Raw genomic sequence first — 20140 nt, forward strand, 5'->3', positions numbered from 1 at the left:
CTATTTCTACTACTACTACTACTACTTATCATTTCTATAGTGCTACTAGACGCACGCAGCGCTGTACACTTGAACATGAAAAGACAGTCCCTGTTCGATAGAGCTTACAATCTAATTAGGACAGACAAACAGGACAAACAAGAGATAAGGGAATATTAAAAGTGAGGATGATAAAATAAGGGTTATGAACAAGTGAATAAGGGTTAGGAGTTAAAAGCAGCATCAAAAAAGGTGGGCTTTTAGCCTAGATTTGAAGACGGCCAGAGATGGAGCTTGACATACCGGCTCAGGAAGTCTATTCCAGGCATATGGTGCAGCAAGATAAAAGGAACAGAGTCTGGAGATAGCGGTGGAGGAGAAGGGTGCAGATAAGAGAGATTTACCCAGTGAATGGAGTTCCCGGGGAGGAATGTAGGGAGAGATGAGAATGGAGAGGTACTGAGGAGCTGTAGAGTGAATGCACTTATAAGTCAATAAGAGGAGTTTGAACTGAATGTGGAAATGGATAGGGAGCCAGTGAAGTGACTTGAGGAGAGGGCTAATATGAGCATAGCGACACTGGCGGAATATTAGTTGTGCAGCAGAATTTTGGACAGATTGAAGAGGAGAGAGATGGCTAAGTGGGAGCCTGTGAGAAGCAAGTTGCAATAGTCTAAGTGAGAGGTGATAAGAGTGTGGATGAGGGTTCTGGTAGTGTGCTCAGAAAGGAAAGGGTGAATTTTGGTGATATTATAGAGAAAGAAACGACAGATCTTAGCAGTGTGCTGAATATGTGCAGTGAAGGAGAGGGAGGAGTCGAAGATGACTCCAAGGTTATGAGCTGATGAGTCAGGAAGGATGAGAGTGTTATCTACAGAAATAGAGAACTGGGGAAGGGGAGAGGTTGGTTTAGGGGGAAAGATAAGAAGCTCAGTCTTGGTCATTTTTAGTTTCAGTTGGTGGTGAGACATCAAGGCAGCAATGTCAGACAGGCAGGCTGATACATTGGCCTGGATTCCTGCTGAGATTTCTGGTGTGGAGAGATAGATCTGGGAATCATCAGCGCAAAGATGATACTGAAAACCATGGGATGAGATTAGAGTACCAAGGGAAGAAGTATAGATGGAGAAACGAAGAGGTCCCAGGAGAGATCCCTGAGGTACACCAACTGACAGTGGGATAGAAATAGAGGAGGATCCACAAGAGTATACACTAAATGTTTGCTGGGAAAGATAAGAAGAAAACCAGGAAAGAACAGAGCCCTGAAATCCAAGTGAGGACAGCGTATGAAGGAGTAGGCTGTGATCAACAGTGTCAAAAGCAGCAGATAGATCGAGAAGGATGAGGATAGAATACAGACCTTTGGATCTGGCCAGGAACAGGTCATTGGAGACTTTAGCAAGCACTGTTTCAGTTGAATGAAGGGGGCAAAAGCCAGATTGAAGTGGATCAAGACTAGCTTGAGATGAAAGAAAGTCAAGGCAATGGTGGTGAACAGCATGTTCAAGTATCTTGGATAGGGAAGGGAGGAGGGAGAATGGGTGATAGTTAGAAGAACAGGTAGGGTCCAATGAAGGTTTTTTAAGGAGTGGTGTGACTACGGCGTGTTTGAAGGCATCAGGAACAGTCGCAGTGGAAAGTGAAAGATTGAGGATATGACAGATAAAGGGGATGACAGTAGGAGAGATAATGTTAAGTAGATGGGTGGGAATAAGATTAGAGGAACAGGTAGTTAGTTTCGAGGAGGAAAGAAGATGTGTAGTTTCCTCTTCAGTGATTTCAAAAAACGAAGAAAAGGAGGCAGGGGTTGGAGGGTTGCGAGAATGGACTAAGGGAAGGAGAGGTGGAGGTGACCTGGTTGAGAATTCAAGTTTAATCTTGTGAACCTTATCATGAAAGTACTCAGCCAGAGTCTGGGGAGAAAGTGAAGGGGAAGTTGGAGGTGAAGGCACTTTGAGGAGAGAGTTCAGTGTGGCAAAGAGACGTCGAGGGTTGAGCCAAGAGAATTTGTCAACTGGATGTAATAGTCCTGTTTGGCAAGTAAAAGAGCAGACTGGAAGGAGGTCAGCAAGAATTTGAAATGTATGAAGTCAGCATGGGCACAGGATTTCAGCCAAAGGTGTTCGGCAGAGCGGGCACAGGAACATAGGTAGCAGATTCTAGAGGTCAGCCAAGGCTGAGGTTTGATATTTTTGCAGAACGGGGAATGGGAGGAGCGAAAGTATCCAGAGCAGAGGAGAGAATAGTATTATAGGAAGAGAGAGCCTCCTTGACAGACTTGGATAACATAGTGGTAGAAAAGAGATTTGAAACACTGGAGGACAGAGTAGAAGGGTTAATAGCCTGAAGATTCCCAAATATATTGGTTAAGATTGGATGGGACTTGGGAGGAGGGTGTTTAAGTGTGAAAGTTATCAGATGATGGTCAGAGAGGGGAAGAGTTGACGCACAGAAACTGGAGAGTGAGCAGTTTGAGAAGAGGCCATTCTGGTGAGTGGGGGCAGTGGAGCACAGTTGAAGATTGAAAGAGGATGTTAAAGCAAAGGACTGAGAAGCATAAGAGTCAGAGGAATCATTACCATGAATGTTAAAATCCCCAAGAATGAGGGAAGGAGATGACGGTTCAAGAAAGAAGGAAAGCCAGGCATCAAAGTCAGTGAGAAAGGAAGAAAGGGACTTATCAGGGGGTCGATAAATGACTGCTACTCAGAGAGGCAGAGGAGCGAATAGACAGATGGAGTGGACTTCAAAGGAAGAAAAGCAGTGAGACTGAGGTGGAAGAAGAGGTTGAAATCTACAAGAGGGTGAAAGTAGTAGCCCGACACCACCTCCACGGCCAACGGGGCGAGGAGTATGGGAGAAAAGATAACCTCCATGGCTTAGGGCCGCGACTGAAGCAGTGTCTCCAGGGTAAAGCCAAGTTTCAGTTAGGGCAAGCAGATGGAGAGTACGAGAGATAAAGAGGTCATGGATATAGAAAAGTTTGTTACAGACAGAGCGGGCATTCCACAGAGCACAAGAGAAAGGCAGGGAAGAAGGGGGGAGGAGAGGAACAGAAATTAGATTGGAGATATCACAGTATGACCTGCATAAATAGGATGAGAGCTGATGTGGAGGACGAGGATTAGGATTAATTTCCCATGAGAATTTTACAGAAGACCCTCAAATATGGGCTTACCAACATAGGACGTGTATATAATCCTGACTGACAACTCCAAAAAGCGGTACATTGAAGAATCACATTACGACATTCCTTATTAAATGTTCTTCTATTGAGGTTGATAATCACGATTATTTGAATAGCGTTATGATTCAATGAATAAATGATAATATAAACAATATAAGAAATCAATTAATTTACCCCAGCGCCCAAAATTGATCATAATATCTGCATCCCCTTCACTGAGTCTGCTAAATTCCAGTGGTGTGACATCACTCCATACTTTAAAGGCACGTGCAAAGGCATCATCCACAGTTTCAGAATCCAAGTCAGGTGTGTAACCCAAAATCCTTAGAAAAGAAAAAGAAACAGCTGGAATTCAGAGACATAAATATTTCTTGTTTTTCTGTCAAAATAATTGCATTACTCACTCCACTGCATCTACACTGGAGTTTTGGGGCTATTTTCAATCCTTCTGCTTACCTTACAGCCATGCAGGTATTTGATATTTCTGGGACTCCAAGAGGATTTCTAATGATAAAGTACCTCATTATCATATAAATTGAATACAGCAACTTGTTAACCTTCAGAAGTGGTATTATTCATAGGAAGATAATGCTAAAAAATCTGAAAACAAACTGAAAAGTTTTGCACATCCCTACTGCACACATTTACAGCTGCTAACATGTCCAAAACTGTTTTGCTGACTAAAAATAGATATACATTTAAATATAAAGGAGAAGTTAAAAATTTGACTGGGACAGTGATAAAGGACAGAGATATTCTGGTAAAGAAATTAAGAGTATCTTGATAATCAAGGCAGAAGTAATAATTTAAGGTTCCTCAATTTTCCAAAAGCACCCTTGATTCCACCAACTGATATGCTTAAAAGATACTTTGGAGAAGTATTGACTATTCCTGTGGAAGGTTTTCCACCTATTATTAGAGCTCAATATATCCAAGGGGCTAAATCTCCAGTTGTAGAACCCCAACCTGAACTTAATATTACTGACTTCCTGGAAAGTTCTCTAGAAGTTATTACCCAACATTTAACTCTTTTGGTATCATTTGCTTTTGAACCAGACAGATATAATATATTTAGATTATATTTTAGACATATGAATGCTAAATTTCTTGGTGAGAAAGTTCAAATATTTCCTGATCTAAATAGAGATGCGCAAAAAAGAAGGCAAAAGTTTGACTTTAAAGCCAAAAATTCTAGCCTTAGGTGGTACATATGTCTTGAAATATTCATGTAGATGTTTATAAATAGTGTGAAATATATATTTCTTGATCTAAGGAAAATGCAAGAATATATAATTTGTAAAGAAAAAGGGAATGTTCAACCTGAATAGCCTCAGAGGAAATGCTGTTAAAGCCTACTAGCAAGCCGAGATTGCTCTCCTTTCTGTTTGATTATATATATTTTCTGTAATTTTCATATTATTTTCTTATATCTTGTACCCCACAATAATTGAGGTCAATATATTTAAAGAAATTTCTTGGTGTCTTTCCCCTATTTGTTTAAATAGAGGAAGGAAGAATTTTGTTTGTACGATTAAAATGTTTCTAATTTCCAGCATTTATATAAATATGAATGTAATATTTGAAAATGTAATACATAAAATAATAAAAAAAAACTATCCTAAGCTTGGACAAAAAGTCACATTACAGAATTTTTGACCATATTCAAGAAGCAAAGAGATTACAAGGTTCAACGGTGTTCCTCTTCTCAGACAAGTCCTTGAGAAATGCTAATTAAATACCGACTATCCATAATGGTACCCTGATATTTGCAGACAGATGCAGAGTAAGCCCATGGCATTGTTACAGATGCATCAATGGGAGGTTTACATTGGGTGGTGAATACTACTTGTGATTTCCATATAGATGTTTCAAAAAGGGAGCAAATGTATAATAGTGCTCCTGTGTAAACGTTTTTTAAAAATGTAGTATCCGCAACATTTTTTTAAACAGCAAGTTTGGGAGGGGACATGTCATTGGAGGAGAATGGGTATAGAAGTGTTAACCAGCTATCGCACTGGCATTAATGTGCACCAGCCTTAATCCTTCTATTAACATAGCTGGATTCCCAGTACTTTTCCAACCCACTCTAAAAATTCTTGGAATCACATTTGATCCAACTCTTTCCTATCATACTCACGTTTCAGCCGTTGTACAATGCTGTTTCTATAAACTTAAAATGATTGTTTTCATATGCCATTTCTTCACAAAACAAGCACTTCAATTATGTATTCACTCTCTTGTTATTACTAATCTTGATTACTGCAATAGTCACGGGATAAATCTCTCTGAACAACTCCGACTTCAATTGGTACAGAATACAGCCATAAAACTACTGACAGGTTCAAAGAAATATAGCCATGCCACACCTCTTCTCAGAGAGGAGCACTGGTTCCCTAGCTCACATCGAATTACTTTTAAAACCCTTATATTGATTCACAAAATTCACCACTCAGGTTCACCGCATTATCTCTCTCGATACCTAATTCCCTATATTCCCTCTAGGACCCTGCGATCATCTCAGTCCAATTTACTACATGTCTCTTTTCTTTGGCAAATATGCTATGATTCTATTTGAACTAATGCCTTCAGTGTTATAGGTCCCACTCTTTGAAATGCCCTACCTCTTCAATTAACACTAATGACTTCCTATACTGACTTCCGCCCCACCCTTACAGCTTTCCTCTTCAGAAAAGCCTATAATCTTTAACTCTCACAATCTATTCTTAGTTCCGAGCACTGTCACACATTAGATGTCAGCTGCTGTGCACTCTGTGGGACTGCATGCATCAGCTCTCTGCTTAAATGTTAACACTGCTCTTTCCTGTCCTATATCAAATTGAGGGGTCTTTAACTAAAGCTTAGCTTGAGTTATCTGCAGCAGGGGCCATAGGAATAAAATGGGCCCTGTTGCAGATAACTCGAGATAAGCTTTAGTAAAAGACCCCCTGAGTTCCATCTTCTTTCTCCCTATCACTTAGTCCTGTCTATTCTTTTCTCTCCTATTCTCCATGCTTGATTTTAACTTTTGATATACCACCCTTGGGCAAGGTCAAGGCCTTTGCCCATTGGCGGTATATCAAAATTTTAACAAACTTGAAACCTAGTGCTGAGTAAATGTGGGAGCACTTAGTACCATTCTAAATAGGAGGCAGTAATTGCTCCCATGTTAATTTTGTCACGCCCCTCACCTCGCCAGTAATGGGTTGGTGCTCCCTCCGGCAGCTCGGTTTCTGCCCATCTTTGCCAGCACGTGCACACTACCGGCGCCCCCAAGTCACGCTGTCCTCTTCTCCTTCAGCGCTTCTCTCCGCCCTCCTGCGCGTGCTGGTTGGGTGACTCCCAATGTGGCCGGGATCTGACCCGCCTCTCTGCTCCATGGGGATTTGCCATTCCCATGAGTAGCTTCCTGGGGTCTCCCTCTCCCTGCCTTTCTACCTGTGGGCTATGTCTTGCTCTCTCTGCTCTTTTTCCATTGGTTGCTTGCCTGTACCTTTTACTTTTCTCTATCTTATGGCTGCTCTCCCTCCCATCTGTTTCCAGCTGACGTCACACGCCAGCACTATTTCTGTTGAGCTCTTCCCTTCCTCAGAGCTTCGGCTTCTACTTTGGTAGTTGTTTCCTTGTTTGGCATTCTGTATTTTTCTCTGCTTATCTCTTTACTGGACCTCAGCTTGTACCTGGACCTCTCTGTGCCTGCTGCCTGCCTGTTCTGACCTCGGTTTGTACCTGGACCTCTCTGTGTCTGCTGCTTGCCTGTTTTTAACTCAGTTGTACCTGGACCTCTCTGTGTCTGCTGCCTGCCTGTTTTTGACCTCGGCTTGTACCTGGACCTCTCTATGCCTGCTGCCTGCCTGTTTTGACCTCGGCTTGTACCTGGACCTCTCTGTGCATGCTGCCTGCCTGCATGTTTGACTTCAGCTGTACCTGGACCTCTCTGTGCCTGCTGCCCACCTGTCCGACCTAGTCTTGGGCCCTGCTCTCCAGCCATCGCTCTTCTAAGCCCTGCCGGCTGGCCGCACCTAGGGGCTCAACCTCTGAGGAACGGCGGTCACCGTAGGTGAAGCCTCAGGGTTGCTGACCACCAAGTCAGAACCTAGGTCCTCTTCTTTCCTGCACCCGTATGCGTTCTACTTGGTACAAGAACTCACTAACCTGACAAATGTTTTGCAAGTTCCATGCACTAATGGAAAGATTAGCATGGGATCTACAAAAAATTAAAAATACAAAAGCCCTAAATACTGCCACAATTAGGGCCCCTTTTACTAAGCGTTGGTAAGCAAAATGCAGGCTTACTGCTCGCTAAACAGGAAGTACCACTGGACTACTGCAGCAGCCCTGTGGTACTTGCCACCCCTAGTGTGGTCTCATATCTGACACTACAACACAAGGGAGTAAATGTAACATTGCTAGGAAATCAGATAAATGGTTTACAAAGGAACTTCTGTTAATAAAGAGAGAGAGTAGAAAGTTAGAGAGGTTATGGAAGAAAAATCCTACTACACATAATAGGCAAAATTAGAGACTGAAAATTAATTTGTATAGACAACCTTTGTTAAAACAAAAAGTTAGTAGTTTTCTAAATTAGTAGTACGAGATAGACTGGATATATCTAAATTGCTTTAATTAGTTTATTCACTTTCTTCAGGTACTGACTGTACTGATAATGTTGTAACTGGTCTTCCATCTTCCTCTGAATTGGCTGTTTATTTTAAGGAAAATATATGTTCTATTCACAATAGTTTACCTGATACACAAGACATGGAACACTATTTTAATAATAAGGATATAGGTATACCATCTGACTGGTTATGGGAACTTTTTGGAACAATAACAGTTACAAACATCACTAGATTATTGAAAAAGTTTGCATCATCTCATTGTTCTCTAGATATTTGCCCTTCTAAACTTATGAGGTTTTCTAGCCTTAGTTTTATATGTTTTCTAACTGGTTAAATACGCAGTTTCAACTAGATAGATTTCCTCCTTCGCTAGGTGGTATTGTTTTGACCCCAATATTAAAGAATTCTAAAGGTAGTGTATCAGATCTGACAAATTATAGACTGGTGAAGGAGGAATGGGTTACTGAAAAGTTGAATCTCTTTTAGGATAAATTTCAATTATTGCATGGGTCTCAATCAGGTTTTCATCAGGGCTTTAGCACTGAGACCGTGGTCTGCTCTTCGGTGACATCTGGTCAGAAACTACTGAGTCAAGGTCAAAGTTCCATCAAAGTTCAATTTGACTTGTTCAGTGCTTTTGACCTAGTGGATCACGGTGTCTTGCTCTCTCTCTCTCTCCGTGTCTCTTTAAGGATTCAAGGTCTTATTTTATCCTGGTTTCAGAGTTTTTTTAACCAGATCATATAAGGTAAATATGCAAGATGAACTTTCTGACCCTTGCAGTGTGTGGAGTACCCCAAGGGTCTCCTCTTTCACCATCATTGCTTAACATCTTAATGCAACCCTTAGAAGACTATTTAGACTCACTTCAGCTGCAGTTTTATATATATGAGGGTGATATCACAATGCCGATACCTTTTACCCCAGGTAATTTATCTCATGAGGCCAACGTGTTGCGCTGTCTACAGGTGGTTGATATGCTACGCTCATTTAAGTTGAAATTAAATAAAGAAGAAACTATGTTTCTCTGGATTGGTCCTTTGACCTTTTTGAAAGATAATTGTATTATTAAGCTTGGTAATTTTGATTTAAACCTTGATTTAGGTGTGGAATTAGATAGACAACTTTCTTTTAACACTCGTATTAATAAGGTGGTTAGCAAATCTTTTTTCCTACTTAAAAAAAAAACTTCAGGTCATCCGTAAATACTTTGAATCAGTAATTTTCACTTAGTGGTGTAGTCATTAATATTGTCATTATTAGATTACTGTAACTCTATCTATATCAGCTATACAAAATCTTTAATAATGAAGTTGCAGAGAGTGCAAAATGCCGCAGTTCGAGTTATTTTTTCGGCAAATAAATATGATTCTATTTCCCCTTTTATGTTACAGTTGCACTGGTTGACAGTGGAGGCTAGATTAAAGTTTAAGGTTCTGGTTCTAACCTTTAAAGCTTTTCATGGGGATTCCCTGGGTTATTTAAATAACCATTTTGATTTAAAAAATAGGAATCATGGAAGAGTTACTAGAAATCTTGTTCGTAAAGTAAAGGCTTTGCGTCCTTTGCAGTCTTCACTGACTTACTAGGCAGCTTCTAGCTGGAATTCATATGGGGACAGACTTAAGGCTTCCATATGTATACTGTGGAAGAAAGGCAGATGAGGGGAGATATGAAAGATTCATTTAAATAGCTCTGAGGCCAGTTTCTTTCAACTTAAATGAAGCTTTGGAATGAGGGTCATAGGACGAAGGTGAAAGGAAATAATCTAAGGAAATACTTCTTTACGGAAAGGGTGGTGGATGTCTGGATGTTAGTTGGTGGAGATGGTGGAGACGAAGATAGTATCTGAATTCAAGCAAGCTTTGGACAAGAATATAGGATCTTTAAGAGAGAGGAAGGGATAGCAGATGGCTTGGATGGGCAGCCTGGATAGGGTGTTGCGGTCTTTATCTATTGTTATTATCTCTGTTTCTATCATTTTCTGTTTTAATTTTACCTCACAGAAAACACCCATGCACATTTACGCCTGTTCTTAAGCACACATTATTTGTCAGTTTATTTTGCACTCTTAGGCAAGTGTTTTATGAAATGTGTGCAGAAGTGTAATCTCTACCCAAAATCCACCCCCTGGAATGCAATATCTTGCACAATTATCTCTTTATTGCATAGACATCTCCACTAATTCCATCTATTGAATTCTAGTTCAAAAGGGAAGTCACATTTTACATCTGAGCAAAATGTTCAGTTTTTATTCAAAAACAAACCTGGAAATTGTTGCAACATTTCCACAAAATGTTGGCATTGCAAAGCTAGATTAAGTTTCATCAAACTAGGCAACATTCCAGTTATTGAATCCTTTTACTTTTGGATTCAGGCTAATTTTCTGAAACAAACATTTTAATATGAGCAGATAATACTGGATCACTTTCTAATTTGTCCTTAGTTGGTTTAATTGTCTTTTTTCTCTTTGAATTAGTAAATTTTCTTTTGGTTCAAATCATCTATGCATCTGTATTTAGACTGCCATAATATGGTCTTTTTACTAAAATGTGGTAAAATGTGTTAGTTGTTTGGATCATTTCCATCATGTTCCCATACAGTTACCACACAGAAAGATTCCATATGATACGTATACATCTATTCACTGTCCAAAACCACCCATTTCCCACCCCATACCATGGTATACAGCAGGGCTGCCAAGAGAGAAAGTTGGGCCTAGGGCAAACAATCTTAAGGGGCCCCCACACACCTGCACCCCTACCCTCTATACCCCACACCCCCTGCATCCTCATCCCCACCCCCTTGCCTCCACCTGCATCCCCACCCTACTCCACATCCCCACCCCACCCCCACATCATTAGTCAAAAGTAAAAATTTTGATACTATATAAAATTTAATATACTGTAATAATTATATACTTAGAGGCAGGCTACTGACATAATGTACTTATGTTGCCATTAAATTCAATAGATTTTCTACTTTCTAGCCTGCGTGCAGTATAACTTGTAGTCTTGTCTTGCTCTGGAGGACAAACTTGATGATGGCACTAGCAGCTGCATGCCTCTGCTCTGTTGTTGCCCAAGAGGGAAAGGAAGCATCATGCTGTCTGCTGTGAGAAGGAGCTTTGGACTTGGAGTTGGCTTGGCTCCTAACGTTGGCTTGGCTCCTAAGTGCTGCCTAACAATCCTCCCTTGGCTGACAATCATCTTGTCTGTCTTCTCTCCTCCTGTGCTCGTGTGTACCGTCGGCCGGCTGGGACCCAGGTAAGAGTTAGTTTGGTAACACTTTAATTCCTCTGCCTCTGCAGATTATTCCTTTTCTGCTGCATCAGACGTGTCCCCCCTCCCCTCCTGCGGCAGAAACAGGAAGTACATGATGTCAGGAGGAGGCGGGATGAGGCAGGAGGAAGGACTTGTGGCGGTCAAAAGACTTAATGTGTTAACATGCTAACCTGGCCGGTACACACATGAGCAGGAGACCAATGCAGCGACAGCCTGCTTGAGCCTTCTGCCTTTCTGCCACGGAAATCATGCCAATACAGTGGCACCGCTGCCAAGCCCACCTTGGAGGCTGGGCCCAGGGAATCTTGCACCCCCTCTCAGTGGCCCTGGTATACAGCTAGCATGAGAATTAGAATACACTGTCCTTCCTGTGTAGTAATGCTTACCAGGGCCATGCACAAACAGTTACTACTTGCTTATTCAAGCACTAACCCCCTAACTCTATAAAAGTTGCCAAAACTTGTGCCCAATTTGTGCATGCAATTTAATTGAATAAGGAGCTAATTAGCACCAATAATTAGCTTTTTAACAAGCAATTTATTGTACTAATTAGACTTAATTGACATTTACGTTTGTAAATTTAGGCATGGGATCCGCTCATAAAATTTACTAGTGATCTGAAAAAGGGGGTGCGGAAACAGGTGGGTCATGGTCATAATGGGTGCGTTCCTGAAATTTATGCATATTGTTACAGAATAATGGGGATCTGCACTTAATTCAGGCGCATTCATTTGCACAATGTTTCAGTTGGTGCAAATGGCCACGCCTAAAGTTAGGCTTAATTTCTGGATGTGAGCACTATTTTATAAAAGAAAGGGGTGGGAGATGGACCACGGTTGCCAGAAACTGCAATGACTCAATCTTGGTTCAAATTGTTTATTGGTAAAGGACTCGACACAATGTTGTGTTTCGGCCATTAGGTCTTCATCAGGAGTCTGTATGAAACGGAGAGCAAATAAACATCTAGTGTCCTGATGTGGTGAAATGTAGAATGGTCTTGAAAAAGATCTTTTTGTGGTGAGCACACGTGTCAGTTCAAATTGAACTAAGCGAAATGCTATTTTATAAACCATGCTGAACTTTGAGGTTTATAGAATAGTGCTTTTTTTGGTGCTGATTTTTTGTATAATGGGGCACCTACATTTATGTGCCTATAACATGCCTACTTGTAGCCTATTCTGTAAAGACAAGGATGTGTGCTCTTTTCTGTACAGAAAACCAGCATGACATGTCAAACCTGCACCTAAAAATAAGGCACAATGATTTACATCAGCCACAGAGCTAATGTAAATGATTACACTTAAGTTGCAAAATACAGCTGCTTAGGGAGCAGCAGCATAGCCACAGGTGGGCCTCGGTGGGCTAGGGCCCACCCATTTTGGGTTCAGGCTCACCCAAAACCAGTGTTCCTTGGCGTGGCTGGCGGGGATCTGCAAGCCCCACCATGCCAGCTGAAGGCCTCCTCTCAGCAGAAAGCGCCCTTATACTCTGTGCAGTCAATTGCAGTGTTCCCAAGCTGCTAGCACCTCACACCTCGTGCATGTTCGGTTTGCATGCATGTGCAGAGGCTGGCTGTGTCAGCAACTCTGGGACACTGCTGGTGGCAGCCCAGGGTGTAAGTGCTCTTTCTGCTGGGAGGAAGTCTTTGGCTGGCTGGGCTAGCGGATCCCCACCAGCTCAGGTATTTCTTTTCTTTTGGGTTCTGGCAGCACTGGGAAGGCAGGCAGGCAGGTGAGGAAGAGATGAATATTCAGGCCCACTCTTCTTGGGCTCAGGCCCAACGTAAATCGGCACTTTCGCTACACCACTGTCAGGGAGACCTCCATCATACTGTGGATGACCTTATCCAATATCATTACAGAAAGGATGGCAGAGCTTTATTCTAGAATCCAAGTGTGTAACTTTGCACCTCACCTACACTCCTTCCAGACTCATGCCCATGTGAACATCCACACTCATGCTATGCGCCATCACTTTTAGGCACTTTTTTATAGAATAGTGCATAGACAAAATATTGATATTTAATGCACATATATGACAGTATTCTGTCGCGACGACAAGAACTTGTGTGGAGATGGACCTAGATACAGCCCTCCGCGAAACATGAATTTGTGTCGGCAAGAAAAGTCTCCTTACTAATTGGACAAGAAAAGGCTCCTGATGGGTTTTGGATTATCAAATGGAACACTGGGGTGTAAAAGACAACCTAGATGGAGCTAAGTATTTTTGTGGTTCTCCATGTAGGAAATTGAACACATATATATGGAAAAATGTATATAAAAAAGTACAAAAAAAACATAAAATTGCAAAGTTGGATCGATGACGATTACATGCCCACCCAGATCAGTGATTTGGCTTAAGTATAATGCCAATGTGGTGGTACCATGTGATTCTGACTGATCCAATAACAATTTTCTGTTACTGTTGGGAATGAGTAGTATGTAGGGAGCTGGGTACATTGGTGTGATATATGCTTACCCCCTCCTGTTTGAAATTATTTGGGTGCTGAAAATATTGAGGTGACATAGGAATATATTAGCATCTCTAGCATGTAGCACGCGCTAAAAACGCTAGCGCACCTTTGTAAAAGGATCCCAAAGGTAATTATTTGGGATGTGTCCAGCATTCCTTCTGCAGTTTCTGCACAGACAAGTTCCATATTGCCAAACCTAGGTGCACCCACGCTAACTGAACATTTGACACATAGGGGTCCTTTTACCAAGCTGTGGGAAAAAGGGCCCTGTGCTAGAGGCAGGGGCCATTTTCCCCACACACCAGGGCCCTTTTTACCACAACGGGTAAAAAAAAGCCCCCAGAAATACATGGCCATGCGGTAAGAGAACTCTTACCACATGGCCATGTGCAAGGAGCCCTTACTGGCACCCACTGAGGTGGCAATAAGGGCTCCCGTGCTAACTGAGCAGTAACTGGGCAGCACACAGTGATGCTCGAGTACCACCATGTTATCACCGCACAAGCCATTTCTGGGGTTTTCTTTTTCCTTTGGCAATGGCGTGCACTCAGGGTGGAACTAGCACCGGTGGCCACATTGGACCGGTGGTAGTCCCGGAAGAGTGAGCGGTAAACCCACGTTGGGTTTACCGCCACTCTGTAAAAGGGCCCCAATGTGCATGCTACTTACTGTGAGCTTATTGCAACATGCAGTCCACATCCATTCTCTGCTCGTACCCCACCCAGTCCCTGACCCATCTTGCATTAAGCAATTAACATGGGATATTTATCACACTAGCTGTTTTGAGCACACTGTAGCCATTAGTACAGGCCTGCACTTACAGTTAGTGTGTGCTTAAACCCTTGCTAACTGCTTAGCACATTTCAGTAAAGATGCCCCTTAACATTCAAAGAACCAGACTGAAATCATCCACTAGAAGTCATGCCATGGATATGTCATGGTGTTCTGTTCTAGCTACAGTTACTGCAAGAACGGACGTGCATGACTAATTTAGTTCACAATTGGCTGACCTCTAGTCTTGTATGCATTGGGCAACCCATGCAAACAGATGACGCCTTCTGCCTTTTTTCAGAAATAAAACCACTGAAAACATAGAACGTTTCGACTGCGAATCCTAAGTACGGTCTGACAAAGTAGGTTACCTGTATGTAATCTGATTTTTTTCCCATTTGGGCTTCCTGGCAAAGAAGTTGTAATTGGCCACATCTGGATTACCACAACGAGGTTTCTTCATTATTTCCAGCGTATTTTGATCTAGTTCACCAGTTTCAGGTAGCTTGAAAAACTTCTGCATTTGCTTCAAGGTATCTTTCAGCACAAATAAGTTGCATCTTTCTTGAGGGCACCCGTAAAATTTGTTTAGGTATTGCTTAAAGGTAAAAAACCCAGTTATACTAAATAATATTTTTAGAATCCAGAGACATGCAAAACGAATGTTCATGTAAAACATAGAAAGACAAATGTCTAGGAACTGTAGGGTTTTAATCAGTGAGTGATTCAAGTTACATAGACTTATGGTTCAGGATCGCATAATATTACAGACAGACGTAACATTTACTATGGATGCTGTGAAACACTATATTGTAATTTTTAATATTTTATTCTATTTTTATAAAAGTTGCATTTTACCAAACCTAAATAACATGCTGAAACAAAATTAATCCTGTATTTAAAGTCAAGTGAGATTAAAATGTAATTAAAGCAACAGAATCACATCGAAAATAACTGCCCAAAGTGTTCTGCATTTTCCATATACAATATTAAGCTTACTGTATTCCCTAAAACCTGTTTAAAGTCCCTTTTCTGTTTACTGAAAAGTGAACTATTGTTTAAAAACATGGATCACCACCACATTAATATTTGTATGCTATTTCACTAGCCAGCTTTTAAAATATAAAGAAAAATATTCCTTGCTCAAGCCTACATTCATCCAGTTTATTTCCCTTTTGAAAACTGATACCCACTCTAGCCACTTCTGATCCCGAGGGACTCTGGAAAGAACGTTAGCTTTTCTTATCCTCCTGTAAAACAAAGAAGCATCCAGTAATGCATATTAACAGTGAAAGAAAGAAAGAAAGCGAGCAGAGGAACTCACCACGGCCAACTCCTTGTCTGTTTTCGGGGAGATGTCTCCAGGAAATTTAATGATAGGTGACGGCGCAGATGAAGCTTGGTGAAAAACAAATACATAGAGGAAAGATAGCTGAAAAATGAAGCCCAAAAGTTGAATGATAGCATAAGTCCTCATCTTGGTGTATCTTTTTAAAACCTGTAACAAAAGAACATTTCCTTCTTAAATGATAAAATTACAGCTTTGGCTGCACCAGTCCCAGCCTCTTATCCTGAGTTCTGGACTCTCCACTCCGTTTGCTTTTTTTTCTGCTTGCTTTAGCAATTCCTTTGTATGTTTAGAGATCCAGATGCGCAGTCTCCAGCTACCACAAAAGGAAGTCAGAAAAGCAGTGGAAACATGAAAAAAAAAAAAAAAAAAGGGCAGTCGCCACATGTGATGTACTACATTTTTAAGGTAGCGACTGATCTGTTGGTAGTTTCGATTAAGAGAAGAGAGATCTACAAAACTGAAGTGATTTAGTGAGGTTATATAGAAGTGATGAGCAGGATAGTTTGGTACGACAGAAGTTTTAACATGGGTGAACGTCAGTTTATCCATGTACAAACATGTTTTGAAAACTGCCCCTCCCCCCATAATAAAGGTACAAGTATGACTGCTCTGACTTTTACCCATAATGGATGGAGAATGGAAATATATATGGGATTTTATTTTCAAATCTTGGTGCTTCGCATATTTTGTATCTGTTCCATGGAAGTGTAATAGGATACTGCAAATATAAACATAATCCGGTTTATACAGGCTGGATTCATTCTCAAAGAGAAATATTGTGAGGAGTTTCCCTTGGAAAAGGAGCTTGCAGTTGCACAGGCTTAAAATACCTGTAGGACTGCATGCTCCATGATAAGACTCATGCCCCCTTTGGGGGTAATTTTATAAGCAGTTTTTGCATGTAAAATTGTCTGGTGTAGGGGTACCAACTAGATCCAGATTTGCTGGACAGGATTGATCCAGTCCTGGGCTTACCCGAATGTATGCAGGGACTTGTACTACTGCTACTATTTATCATTTCTATAGTGCTACAAGGCATATGCAGCAGCCTTGCTTTTCCTTGGGAATCCAATGGAGAAATCAGAGCCACGAGTCCCTGCGTGCAATGGGGTAAGGCCAGGATTGGATCAACCTTGTCAGGCAAATCTGGATCTACAGTAGTTGGCAACCCGAGTCTGGTGGTATATGTGCAGAAAGTGCATTCTACCAATGTATAGCAGGGTCCTTTGCTCTGTATACTCATATGTGTTCTCTGGCCTGGAGGTCCAAAGATGCTGTGAGATACCTGATTTAAATAATATATATATATATATGCACATACTCATGTAAATTTAGATGAACCAGTGTTGCCTGTCTGGAAGCACATGTAAATGTTTGCATTTTATTTTTGGTGAAGCAATTGTATAATGATGCATAAGCAATTAAGTTGCTTTTATAAAATAGGCATCAAATATGTATCTGTGGGGGCCTTTTACTAAAGTGCACTAACAGATTTACGTGGAGGGTCATAATCGAACGGGGCGCCCATCTCTAAGGGCGTCCATCTCTAAGGATGGCCCCGTAAAGGGGCGTCCCTGACCGTATTATCGAAACAAGATGGGCGGTCATCTTTTGGTTCGATAATACAGTCGGGGACGCCCAAATCTCAACATTTGGGCCGACCTTAGAGATGGCCAACCTTGGTTTTCGCCAATAATGGAAACTAAGGATGCCCATCTAAAAAACGGCCAAATCAAAGCCATTTGGTTGTGGGAGGAGCCAGCATTTGTAGTGCACTGGTCCCCCTCACATGCCAGGACACCAACCGGGCACCCTAGGGGGCACTGCAGTGGACTTCAGAAATTCCTCCCAGGTGCATAGCTCCCTTACTTTGGGTGCTGAGCCCCCCCAACCCTCCCCCCCCAGGTCCGCCTGCCTGAAGTGCAGTGCACCCACTACAACTGCTCCAGGGACCTGTATAGTGCTGCGATGGACCTGAGTATGGCATTTGAGGCTGGCATAGAGGCTGGCAAAAAAGTATCTTTAACCTGTATTTTATGGTGGGAGGGGGTTAGTGACCTCCGGTGGTCATCTGCTCAGTTCGAGCATCTTTTCACGGCTTGGTCATGAAAAAAAATGGACCAAGTAAAGTTGGTGAAGTGCTCGTCAGGGCTGCCCTTCTTTTTTCCATTTTCGGCCAAGGACGCCCATATCCTAATCACACCCCAGTCCCGCTGTCGCTACCCTGCCGACACACCCCTGTAAACCTTGGTCATCCCCATGACGGAAAGCTGTCGAGGGTGTAAAATATCGGCTTTCCATTATGCCGATTTGGGCGGCCTTGCGAGAAGGGCGCCCATCTCCTGATTTGTGTCGAAAGATAGGCGCCCTTCTCCTTCGAAAATAAGGTGGATAGTAACATAGTAAACGACGGCAGATAAAGACCTGTACGGTCCATCCAGTCTGCCCAACAAGATAAACTCATTTTACATGGTATTTGTTACTTTATATGTGTACCCGAGTTTGATTTGTCCTTGCCTTTCTCAGGGCACAGACCGTAGAAGTCTGCCCAGTACTGTTCTTGTACTAAGTTCTGAAGCTAACATCGAAGCTCCTTAAAATTTACACTCCAGCCCATCCCTATCCAGTTATAGAATGAAGCTCATGTATATTACATGACAATACAGTGGTTTCTACTAGTGCTCTTTGGAATAAACCATGCTGTCCAGGAAACATACATACATACAGTGGTGACAAGATACACCCCAGAGAATTGTAAAACAACCTTCTCCAAAGGAAATCACCCAAATGTGATACCTGCCAATGAGCCTTCTCCTGGAGTAGCCTGTACACTGTTGAATGCACTCCCTGAAAGTCTTTATCTAACACAAGACTATCTCTACTTCAGGAAGCAGGCAAAAGCCTGGTTCTTCTCCCAAGCCTTCAGTGAGAGAGGCAACTAACTAGCTCTCACTCACACAAGGACTAACATCATCTGCCCATACTGTAGCAGGACTTATCCATGTCTGTGCTGTAGCAGAGATCATTTTCATGCACTTTTTCTGACTTTCATCTGCAATTTTCCTTAGGTTAGTCACACTTATTTTCTGTTTAACTCCTGTTACTCTATATTACATGTCTATTGGGCTCATTTTCAAAAGAGAAAAACATCCAAAAAGTGGCTTAAATCTGCTTTGGACGTTTTTCTCACAAAAACGTCCAAATTGGTATTTTTTTTCTATGAAGATGTTTTTCCATGAAGTCCATCAGAAGTGCATTCAAATCACAAGGGGGCATGTCATTGGGGGCATGGAACAGGACAAAACCGTCCAAGTCTAACCCTAAAACATTTTGAGCTAGACCTGTTTTTATAATGAAGAAGGCACAAAAATGACCAGATGACCACTGGAGGGAATCAGGGGTGACTTCCTCTTACTCCCCCCAGTGGTCACTAGCTCCCTCCCACCCCAAAAAATGTGATTAAAAACATTACTTGCCAGCCACTATACTCAGGTCCATTAGAACAGCATCCAAGTCCCTGGAATAGTCTAGTGGTGGGTGCAGTGCACTGTAGACAGGTGGACCCAAGCCCATATCTCTCCCCCTACCTGTTACACTTGTGGAGGAAACTGTGAGCCCGCCAAAACTCATCAGAAACCCACTGTACCTACACATAGGTGCCCCCTCCACCCGTAAGGGCTATGGTAGTGATGTACAGTTAGGGGTAGTGGGGTTTGGGGGGCTCAGCAGACAAGATAAGAGAGCAATGGTGAGATATGTACCTGAGTGCATTTTATGAAGTCCACTGCAGTGTCCCCTAGGGTGCCCTATTGCTTTCCTGGGATGTCAGGGGGGCCAGTCTACTAAAAATGCTGGCTCCTCCTACATCCCAATGGCTTGATTTTGTGTGTTTTGCACTTGGACGTTTTTTGTTTGAAAATGGACCAAAAAACAAAATGTCCAAATCACAAAACCTTGTATTTTTGTAAACAAAAGATAGACGTTTTTCTTTTTTGAAAATGACCTTCTTTCCTATTTAGACTTTGGATTTTTTTTTGTAAAATGTCCAACGTCGGACTTAGACGTCATATTGAATATGCCCCTCTATATGTTCCACCTCCCTACACCCTATGCTGTCTATTAAAATGTTTTAATGTGTATTGTGTTTATTGTAAATGTATATTATGCCATAATGTACTGTATATTGTTATTTAAATATATGTATTGCTGTAATTGTCTATTGCTTATGTCCTGATTATTCTTGCTGTACACTGACTTGGATGAATGTCTTCAAAAAGCACAAAATAAATCCTTATAAATAAATACAAAACTAAATACCCCCCCCCCCCCAATTCTATTGCATAAATTCTGTAAAAGAGATCCTCACCTGTTTGCCAGCTGACTCACGTGTAAATTTAAAAATCTCAATATACCCAGATACTCCAAGTTGACAGGGAGCCCTCCTACCCTTTCTATGAATTTGCTGCTGGTCAATCT

The 20140-nt window shown here is 41.8% G+C and overlaps 1 protein-coding gene across 1 annotated transcript in view; it reads right to left on the reverse strand.

Annotated features, from left to right (window-relative positions):
• The window catches only part of MMP2 (matrix metallopeptidase 2), an 85903-nt gene extending 69913 nt beyond the window's left edge, over positions 1 to 15990 (reverse strand). The window contains exons 1-3 of the mRNA XM_030204313.1: positions 15638 to 15990; positions 14685 to 14911; positions 3341 to 3489 (exon numbers count right to left, since the gene is read on the reverse strand). Of these exons, the coding sequence (XP_030060173.1) occupies positions 3341 to 3489; positions 14685 to 14911; positions 15638 to 15790 (529 nt within the window). The 5' untranslated portion in view covers positions 15791 to 15990. The remainder of the gene's footprint in view (positions 1 to 3340; positions 3490 to 14684; positions 14912 to 15637) is intronic.
• Positions 15991 to 20140: the final 4150 nt, after the last annotated feature.

The sequence above is a fragment of the Microcaecilia unicolor genome, chromosome 5 (genome assembly GCF_901765095.1).
Source record: "Microcaecilia unicolor chromosome 5, aMicUni1.1, whole genome shotgun sequence".
NCBI lineage: Eukaryota > Metazoa > Chordata > Amphibia > Gymnophiona > Siphonopidae > Microcaecilia > Microcaecilia unicolor.